Genomic DNA, 10,759 nt, shown 5'->3' on the forward strand with positions numbered 1-10,759 from the left:
ATTTATATTTTGCTTCCAGGTCATAAATATGAATCACTTATTTTAGATCTCATTGCAAAAACACTGACTCTAGTATTTTTGCTCTGTGAAAATACACTTTAAATAAGACAAAGCAAACTTTTCCAGCAAGATATAGGAGCCGATTTTAATTCAATAATTCCTAAACATTTAAGAAGTCCTTCAATATTCTTCACATTTTTTAAAAACTTATAACAAAACATTTTTCCCATAAGTGAAGTGAAAATAATCTGCCAATGAAATTAGTATTTTTTTATTTTAAACCATATATCTTGCTGAAAAGTTACTTGTTAGTTCTGTCTTATTCAAAGTGTAGTAAGACATTTGCACTACAAAACTAGACCAAAATACTTGGTAAGATGTTGTGTTTTTACAGTGTGTGGGGGGTTAAAAGGAAATGCTTGGATTGACAAATTTTCCCTAAAAGGAAGTAATTACATAGAGCACAGGACCAAAAGTAATCCCGATCAGATTAAAAAGCTTGTTCAGTGGCAAAGTAGGGAATCAGAAATCTCATTTCTGCATGAAGGGTTCAATCAGCGCTCGACTCAGAGGATTTAGAGCCAAATAACGACAAGCAGTGGATTGGGATGTCATAAATTCCTCAAAGAATGACCTTTAAACCCCTCAGAGCAAACATAGGTGGACATCAAACCATTTAACACATCCATGTTAAAGTGTTGGGCTCTTAGTCCTGATGTTCCCAGCTGCCCCCAAACAAAACTAACAGTCCTCATCAGCGGCTTCACCTGTCCGTCCGTAAAAACATTAAGAGCCATCGAACGCCTCGCCGCTCCCATCAAGGTGGAACGACCTCGACCTCGGCTTGACGTTCGCACCTCCGCTTCCCCTCCAGCCGCGCTCACTTTCATCCCCGACGACAAACACAAATGGAGAAGGAAAACAGCAACTAGAACAACATGTAGAGCTGGCTGGTGTAAACCGACTCCAGCTGTTGCTGTTTTATGTCGGCAGAGGAGGCTGGAAGCAGCTCGGTATGAGGCCTGGTAGTTTGCTTTCCCCTGCTAACCAGGAAACAACATTCTGCTTTAACGTGAACTCCTGGAAAATCTGCTGCAGTTAGGGCTGGCAGATATCAGGAGAGGAGTAGGGACGCTGAAAAGAGAAGACAAAGGAGGAAAAAAGAAGATAAAAATTGGTTATTAGGTGTTCTATTTTAAAAAATGGGAGATTTTACATCTAAGCCATATTGAAAAAAAAACAGATTTTTTTTTCTCAGAATTCTTAAATTTGATTTCAGAAGATTAAAAGGGAGATTAAAGTGAAACTTCTGAGAGGGAAAAAATCTGAATATTAAGAGAAAAGTACAAATTCTGAGAAAAAAGTCTGAGCTCTAAAAAAAAAGCCTTAACCCGAGAGAAAAGTCAGAATTTCAATAAAAAAATTACAAATTAAAAAAGTCAGAATTCTGATAGAGAAAATTACAAATTCTAAACAAAAAAGTCCGGTAGCATGAGAGAGAAAAGTGCAAGGTTTAACAAAAAAGTAAAAACTCATTCTGAGGAAAAAAAACAAAAACAAATTCTGAGATGAAAGTCAGAACCATGAGAGAAAAAATGTCATTTTTTTTCCCCTGTGGCCCAAATCCTCTTCCTTACAATACGGCTGAAAAGTGAAATCAATTTCTTTTTTTACATTACACGTTTCTGATTTTAATAGTTTTTTTTCTCTTTCTTTTTGTTTTTTACTAAAGAAATTACAAGAACTTTAATTATTAAGAGGTTGTTATATTAGTAGCAGGAAATGACAATTTAACCAGAAAAACCCTTACAGATGAAATAAAAGTTGCTTTAATGAAAAAACTTTTATCTACCCGTTAGCCTAAAGCAGCTGTAGAAACATAATTATCGCCCCACACACAGTGACAGACAGGAAGCTGGTTTTCAGATCAATCTGGATGAAAATCAGGATCAAGCTTTGAGATTTGGTGAGTTTTCTTCTTGAGTCATAAAATTCTGAGATAAAATTAAACAAAAAAAATAAAATTCAACATTAGTTAAATTACATTAGCAGCTCTAGATGACACAGAGCATAGATGCTGAACAGCGAGGACAGGTGTTTGACATAAAAAACTAAATAATTCAGATAGCTGCAGGTAGTTGTAAATAGTGTCTTGATCTCCAGATCCAGGAGATGCACCTGAACTCAGACGCATATAAAAAGCTGCAGACACTCGTGTTTATCTAGAGACCAAACTGCAGCTGAGAGCCAAACTGCACCCAGAGCCTGACCCCCTGCAGGGAGTTTAACAGGCAGGAAGAAACGTGTCGTCAAGCAGCTGCAGGGGGCGGCCGCCATTACTGCAACCAGACCAACCTGCATGCAGAAATGCTTCACATAATCTGGATAATCTGGAATAAAACACAGCAACAAGTTCAAATAGCTGCATAATCTTATGTTTTCTTTTTTGTTGCAGTTAAAGTTTACATATAACCAGAGTAAATTTCATTTAAGTCAATCTGACATTTTGATTAATTAAAACCTACATTGCAAAAAGACAAAATCTTACTATTACAAAATAACTATTGAGTCATATATAGGAGCTTATATTAAGCCACAAATTCCTTAATACTGAAGAAAAAGTACTAGTTCTACTGGCAGATTATTTCATTCATAAAATGGGAAAAATGTCTTATTATATGTGGAATAATTTAATCTAAAGTCAGTATAAAGGAATTACTGCCTTAAAATAAGCTCATATCTTGCTCAAAAGTTATTTATAAATTAGTTTTGTCTTAATTTGAATGTACTAAGATATTTGCACTAGCAAAAAGAGGATCTGTCCAAGAAATTACTCAAGTACGAGTAAAAAAGTATTTGGTAAAAAGTCTACTGAAGTACTGAGTAATCAAATTATCAGTCATTTAATATTTAAAAATTACATCTTCAGACGGACCAAAATATTAAATTAAGTTGAAATGTTGATATTTAAATGACAAAAACGACAATAATTTATATAAGTAAAAAAAGAAACAAAATCAGGCAAAAGAAATTTTCCCAAATCAGTTTCTTTCAATGTGAAACTTTAACAGAAACTGCAGTTGTGTGTCTGAGCCTGGTGGTTTAAACATGTTTGTTTTTCATTCAGTAGGAAGAAAATACAGAAATTTTACTGAAGTAAGAGTAGAAATACTTCATAATAAAATCCCTCAAGTAAGAGTAAAAAGGACAACAAAGTAAAAGTACTCCTAAAAGTATTTTTTTTTAAAGTTTCTCAAGTAAATTTAAATTAGTAAACATAATGAGATATTATTAAACTCTGGATATTGTGCACTAAAATTACAATTCAAACCAAGTTCTGGATGTTAGCTGACCTGCAGAAATAATAAATAACTTAAATAAAATGTCCTTTATGGCTGAAAGAGCTGAAAAACAAAAGCAAAAGCAAAATAGAAAAACAAAAACTGTGGCATCAATCAGTCTTTAAAGGGACGCCAGAGAACGCAATCAATCCAAATTATTCCAAAAGCTCACTGATGATTCACCCTGGAGGTAAAAAAAAAAACTGCCCCAGTTAAGGTCAGAGGTCATGATTTAACAATAAAAATCACCTGATTTGGGGCTATTTTGCTTCCTTCAACTTGCTTTCATTGATTAAATCTTTAATTTTCCTCTGTTGCTTCGACTCTGCAGCAGGACAATAAACCAGAGGAGAAGAGGAAGCCTTAAAGTGGCCTAGTCAAACTCTGGACTGAAATCTGTCTTGGATATTGTAGATATTTTATCTTCTGAATTCAAACATTTCTCCAAAGGAAACTGGGCCAATCTTAAATTAACAGATAGATGGTGCCAAACTCAGATTTAAAGTAAGTTTTCTAAAAATGCTTTTAAAACTGATGACATCACCCAACTACACTGCAAAAACAGAAAATCTCACCAACTATTTTTGATTTGTTTCTAGTGCAAATATGTTAGTAAACTTGAAATTACAAAACTAACTAAAAAGTAACTTTTCAGCAAGTTATAGAAGCTAAGCCTATAATTCCTTAATATTGATGAAAAAGTACAAATAAGTGAAATAAATTACTTTTTAATCAATATTCACAAATTATTTACGTAAAACAAGCTCCCATATATTGCTGAAAAGTTAATTGTAAGTTAGTTTTGTCTCATTTCATATGTACTAACATATTTGCTCTAGAAACTAGACAGAAATACTTGGTAATATTTTGTGTTTTTGCTGCGTAAATGAAGAGCACACCTGTCATTTTGTTTGACTTAAGAAAACTCAAGATTTTTCCAGTCAAATCCATGAAGACCATTAATGTTTACGTTTTCCGAGCAGAGGCAGAAGTAAAGTTTAGAGCACAGGGAGGAGAAATGAGGAGCGAAGTGAAAATAGGACCATTTGGCCGAAGGTGTGAAGTCAGACACACCTATTTAACCGAACCGGCCGGAGCAGAGAGCTCTTACAGCGAAGGACGGCGACAGAAACACAGACCGACGACGAGCAAGAAGCTAAATTAACAACTCTGAAACTTATTTTAGAGGAAAAAGGGAAAAGCCAGGTGAAGAAGTGAGTTTATGTGCAGTAAATGAGGAGGACAGGTGAGACAAAAGGACAAGGAGAATGCTGAATGTGGAGATGTACCCGGGTCTGACTCAACGGATGGGAGACTGCTTCTACAGAGGTGAGAGGCCTGAACGCATGAAAACCTGTTCACACTGCGAAAACACAAAATATTACCAGGAATTTATGTCTAGTTGCTAATGCAAATGTTTTGGTTCACTTAAAATAAGACAAAACTAACTTACAAGATATAAGAGCTTGTTTTAAGTAAATAACTCTTTAATATTGATGAATAACTACTAGTTCTGCTCACAGATTATTTCACTTATAACAATATTTTTTTTTCTACATTATAAGTGTAAAATGATTTAAAAACAATAAGACAAAACAGCAGCATAAAATGCCCTATGTAACATGAAGCCTAAAATTAAAACAACGAACTATGAAGGGAGTTTCTCTGGCAGGTTATTTTACTTAAAACATGGGGAAAAGTTATTGTTATAACTGAAATAATCTGCCAGTGGGTTGCTAGGTAACGGCTGGGGTTGCTAGGTAACGGCTGGGGTTGCTAGGTAACGGCACCAGTGGAACTTTAACTTTTTTATCAATATTAAGAAATTATTGACTTAAAACAAGCTGCTGCATCTCACCGAGTAAGTTAGTTGTAAGTTAGTTATGTCTTATTTCAAGTGTACTAAAATATTTCCACTAGAAACTACACAAAAAATATGTGGTAATATTTTGTGTTTTTGCATATTCTCTATTTTTTCACATCTCAGAGTCCAGAAATGTTTATCACACCTTAAATAAGAGAAAACTAACTAACTAACTAACTTACGAGTAATTTTCCAGCAAGATATAGAACCTTATTTTAATGCAATAATTCCTTAACATTGATGAAAAAGCTCAAGTTTTTCATCAATTTTCAAGAATTATTGACTTACAACAATTACTTACTTTAAAGTTACTTATACGTTAGTTTTGTATTATTTCAGTTGTACTATAACCTGAACGATAAAATAGAAGAAAAATACTTTGTGAGATATTGCAGTGTAAGCATCTCTTCAAAAGGGGAAAGATAAAAGAACATGACATTCATGCAAGTCAGGTAAGTTCTTCTAAATTCAGAAAAATGACACAAATGGAGCAAAAATTAAAACATTTAGAAGAACTGAGAAGCTGGAAGACGAGTCGTTTACCTTGTATCCTCTCACAAACTGACTAGTTTTGTTTTGCAGACAGGGAAGCTCCTGCACGTTTACCTCTGCTTCCTCCCGTTTGCGACGCGGCGCCGAGGCTTCTGGGCGCCGGGGAGTCGTCCTCCAAACCCCAAAAGGACGAGGTGAGGATGGACCTGGAGAACTCGCCGTTATGGAAGCAGTTCAGCTCAGTGGGAACCGAGATGATCATCACCAAGAAGGGCAGGTCGGCACCTCTGCACACAACCATAAATGACACATCTAAAGACCAAAACACCGTTTTAAAGGACTTTATGTTCTCAAACAAACTTCTGAGGCCTTCACAGGTCAGTAAATTGCAACATCTAGTTACTAGTTAAGACTAACAATGTAAAGAGCTGCTTGTGCTCTCAGTCCAACTTAATAAAACCTACAACCTTTTAGGAAATTTGTCTTTTTTTTTTAAGAATTTTAATTTTTAGGTTTTGAAATAAAGAAAAATGAAGAACGATCTATTACGTCATATGTGTAAATGACACAAAAAAGCAGGTAGTTTATATATATATAAATAACACAGCATGTTATATAACTGATACACTCCAAAAACACATAATCTTACCAAGCATTGTCAGTCTAGTGCAACTAACTACTTTACGAATAACAATTGAGCAAGACACTTATTGCCTTACAGAAGTATAAATCTTACAAAGTATTTTTTTTAGTTTCTACTGGAAATATTTTAAACATTTCACATAAGACCAAACTAACTTAGAAGTAATTTTTCATCAGATGTAGAAGATTTTTTAAAGTTAATAATTCCTTAATATAGATTAAAAATTTTTACCAGTTCTACTTGCAAATTATTTCATTTTTCCTATAAGTGAAATAATCTGTCAGTGAAACTAAGTACATTTTCATCAATACTAAGGAATTAACTTTTAACTCGTGTTGAAAAGTTGTTCCTGATTAATTTTGTCTTAAAGTCTAGTAAGATATTTGCTCTTCAAACTAGACCTTTTTTCCAGTTTTAAAATCCCAATAATACAGAGTTTCATCTTCTACAGGATCTGCCTGCAGCTCTAAAAGACACCAAACATTTTTCTTTTATTTCTCCATTTTGCAGGCGGATGTTCCCGGGCCTGAGACTGAAACTGTCGGGTCTGAACCCGTCTCTCCGCTACATCCTCCTGCTGGACGTCGTCCCGGCCGATAATTCACGCTACCGCTTCCAAGGTGGCGGCTGGCAGGCCGTCGGTGGGGCAGAGGCCAGACTGCCCGACCGCGTCTTCATCCACCCGGACTCACCCGCCACCGGGGCCCACTGGCAGAGCCGCACCATCTCCTTCCACTACGCCAAGCTCACCAACAACACCCTGGACGCACAGGGACATGTGAGTGCATGCAGCGCTACGGGGGCAAAGCACGACGGCGTGCTGTGGCCGCTGTAGACAGAGAAAAAAAAAAAGAGTAGGACATTCCTGCCAAGAAACACAGAATCTTTTAGATTAATCTAAGAAACTTTCCAGAGACAAACAAGGACATTTCTGAGCTCAAAAATTTGCAAGATAAAAACTCTAATTGAGATTAATTCGTTTTTTAAAAAAGTTTCAAAAGTAAAAGAAATGTTTTACTTTTGTTGGCAAGATTCAAAGGTTGAAAAGATTTGACTTGAAGAATTACAAAATTTCAGAAATTAATCTCAGAATTTGAGTTTTTTCTAGCAAATTCTTGACTTAGAACTAAGAAATTTCCTTGTTTTCTAGCAAATTTTCAACTTTTAGGGCACAGAGATTTAATTTTTTTCTAGCAAATTCTGATATTAATCTAAAAACGCCTGAGTTTTTCTCCAGCAAATTTTTTGACTTTTTACACTCAGAAATTTTCTTGTTTTTGCTAGAAAATTTCTTGGATTGATCTCAAATTTTGTTCTTTTTAAGCAAATTCTCAACATTTCAAATGCAGAAATGTTCCTGTTTTCTCTACAAAATTTGAGAGTAATCTCAAAATTTTTTTGTTTTTTAGTGGAACTTTATAATTTTTTCTGTCTACAATGGCCCCAATACTTTGTCATAACAACATGCTTCATTAGATTTTGATGTTTTTAGTGAATCTTCTTTTGGTTTTGCTTCAAGATAATCCTGCACTCGCTGCACCGCTACCAGCCCAGAGTCCATGTGATCGAAGCCAGAGACATGTTACGGTGGGGCGGAGGACAGCACAGCTTTGTTTTCCCAGAGACCCAGTTTATCACAGTCACAGCTTACCAGAACAACAAGGTACGGCTTTTTTTTATTAAACTTGATAATAGAGTATAATACAAGGCTGAAAACAAATGCATTCCACACTTCTCAGATTTTTTATTGTAAAAACTTTGAAATCCGTCTATTATTTTCTTTGCTCATCACAGTAGCTGTGTTTTCATTACAAATGTACGCAAAACTTTGTTGCTATTGCGCTAATGTAGAAAGAATACCATTTCACAATTTTGGTGTTTCCAACAAGTAAACTCAACTAAAATCACAGGTGAGTCATTAAAAAACATGCAGCGCCACGATCCTCCTACCACTTCCTGTTGTCGTCTTCTTCCTGGTTTGCTCCAGTGGCAATTATCAGTTGTTAATCATGTGACTCTAGTGATGGAAGAAAAAAAAATGTTTCCATTCAGTTTAGCAAAATAATCCAATTTTGATATGACCAAATCACCTCATCCTAGTACTAAAACTTATCAAAAAACTATTTTTTTAACTTGATGTGTTTCCATTAATCAAATTTATTTTCAAAATGTCTAATTGTGTGATTATATTGCCAATGTAAAAGCAGATACTGATGCATTTTGTTGGCCAGTTGCAGAAATCCCAGTGAAATCCATTAAAGTTTATGAATTTATTTTGACAAAATGTAAAAAAAAAAAAAAAGATCAATACTTTTGCAAGGAACTTCAGAGTTTCTGTGGAAAGGAATCAAAATAATAACTTTGTTTACAGATCACAGAGCTGAAGATCAACTCCAACCCTTTTGCTAAAGGCTTTCGAGAGGATGGCATGAACAGCAAAAAGTAACCGGCAACTAAATTCCTTTCTAAATTAAAAACTTGATTGTAAATGTTCTAAACGTCACTTTTTTCCTTCTTCTGCAGGCAAAGAGACGCAAGACAGAAACGCAAGATGGTCGCACTAACAGAGACTCTGGATATTGGTGAGAGAAATGACAGGAACTATCATTTTAATTCAGGTTTGGTGTGGAATAAACATGGATGATTGTATTTTTGCTCCCATTTTCCGTGAAGTGAACTGTGATCCCTGTGAAGCTGCTGAATCTGCGGCCTCCAGCTCCGACCTGCAGACTCTGGCGCTGGCCTCTCTCCCTCCGCTGCCCGACCCTTCCTGCGGGTTCAGACCCGAGGAAGCGTCCTATCCTGTCCCAGAGCCCGCACTGGATCTGACCCAGACCTTCATGACCTCCCAGATGTCAGACATCAGCGTAACACTGCAGGAAACGCAGGAAAACGAAGCCGTGCACAATATGATTGAAAGGTGAGGAAATATGTTGGTTATCTGTGGAACAATATTTGTAGAATCATGCAGATTTGTTAAAAATAAGCTTTTTTTTATATTGGTTTAAAACATTCAAGAAAAGAAATGTCACCACTTTACTAACTCTGATTAAATAGATATGGAAAGATGAGATAGTGTATTAAGGCCATTGTAAACAAAAAAAGGGAGTACAGCTTCACCCTAAAAAAACTCAGAAATTTTCAAGGAAAAAAAAAAGAAAATTTCTGAGTTGAAAAGTAAAATAATTGCTAGAGAAAACCCACAATTTGAGATCTCAAAACATTTCTAGAAGAAAACTTGGAAATTGCTGAGATCCAAAAGTGAAGTTTGACAGAAAAAAATCTCAAATTTTATCATTTATATCCGAGTTTTAAAAGGTGAAAGTTCTGTTAAAACTCATAAAATTTAAAGTTTTTCTTAGAGATTTTCTGTTTTTCGTATGGCCCTAAAACGCAGTTATAGAAAGACGTAAACAGTGCATAAACTGTTTATTTTCTCCTTCACAGCTCAGACGTCATGGCTGAAGCGACCTTTGAGCCTAGCTTCTCTGCTCCTCCATCCCATCCTCACCCATCCTTCCCTCCGGTGGATTACTCTTCCAGCTCCTTCAGCTTCCCCACACCTCCACCTTCAGACTCCTCTTCCTCCCCCGCTAATGGCGCCTTCATCCCGGAAACAATCAGCCCCCACACTCCAGCTGATTTCACCTGTCCGTCAAATCCACAAACATCTCCTCCCTCTCAGGTGCAGCAGGGAGAACAGGATGCTAATGCAAGTAATGGACGTTCATTTAACACTTCGGCGGCTTTCATTTATCCAAATATCCTCCCTACGAATGCAGAACCTGAATATTCTTTAGCTACTTTACCTGCTAATGGTTCCTGCAACACTTTTGCGTTGCCGTCGCTTCCCCAACAAATTAAAACTCTCTCATTTCCAAACATAAATCCAAGCGCTGCTTTGAATTTCCCCAACTTGACCCACCAAGCTCAGTTCGCGACTGCCCCCTGTCGTCCGGAGATGGTACTGCACCGCCAGGCTTTTATTCCTCAGCCGACCTCCACGCCTCCGCCAGCTCTTTACCCCACCTTCCCATCATACCCTCTCCGCCTGCATCAGGACCCCCACTCCGCCCTCTCCGCACCCTTCAGGCATCTTTACAGACAGCACCAGCAGAGCCACCCTCACTCCCAGGGGTCCTACATCAGCACAAGAGCATTGTTTTAAATTAATGTTTGGTTTCAAGGCGCTTTAAGGGAATTTAGCAATATATAGACTAGAAGTAGCAGTCATGAACTTTGTATGAGAGCCAAACTGTTCAGCTGATTGATATTGGTGATAATAATGACGATTTGCATATACTTTGAAGTACAGCTTGGTATGATGGTGTATTAGAGCCATTGCAGATAGAAAAAGGAGTAAATTACAGAAATTTTCTAGAAAAAACAAGAACATTTCTGAGTTTGAAAAGTCAAAAA

General features: G+C 36.5%; 1 protein-coding gene across 1 annotated transcript; it reads left to right on the plus strand.

Annotated features, from left to right (window-relative positions):
- The first annotated feature begins 4,323 nt into the window (after window positions 1–4,323).
- On the plus strand, window positions 4,324–10,759 carry tbx6 (T-box transcription factor 6). Its single transcript, XM_014968316.2, has 8 exons — window positions 4,324–4,670; window positions 5,788–5,974; window positions 6,851–7,118; window positions 7,860–8,003; window positions 8,712–8,782; window positions 8,864–8,922; window positions 9,014–9,260; window positions 9,788–10,759. The coding sequence occupies exons 1-8, from the start codon at window positions 4,610–4,612 to the stop codon at window positions 10,506–10,508; spliced, it is 1,758 nt and encodes a 585-aa protein (XP_014823802.2). The 5' UTR covers window positions 4,324–4,609; the 3' UTR covers window positions 10,509–10,759.

This window comes from Poecilia mexicana, unplaced genomic scaffold (assembly GCF_051168715.1).
Source record: "Poecilia mexicana isolate PSO_F unplaced genomic scaffold, ASM5116871v1 scaffold_19, whole genome shotgun sequence".
NCBI classification, from domain to species: domain Eukaryota; kingdom Metazoa; phylum Chordata; class Actinopteri; order Cyprinodontiformes; family Poeciliidae; genus Poecilia; species Poecilia mexicana.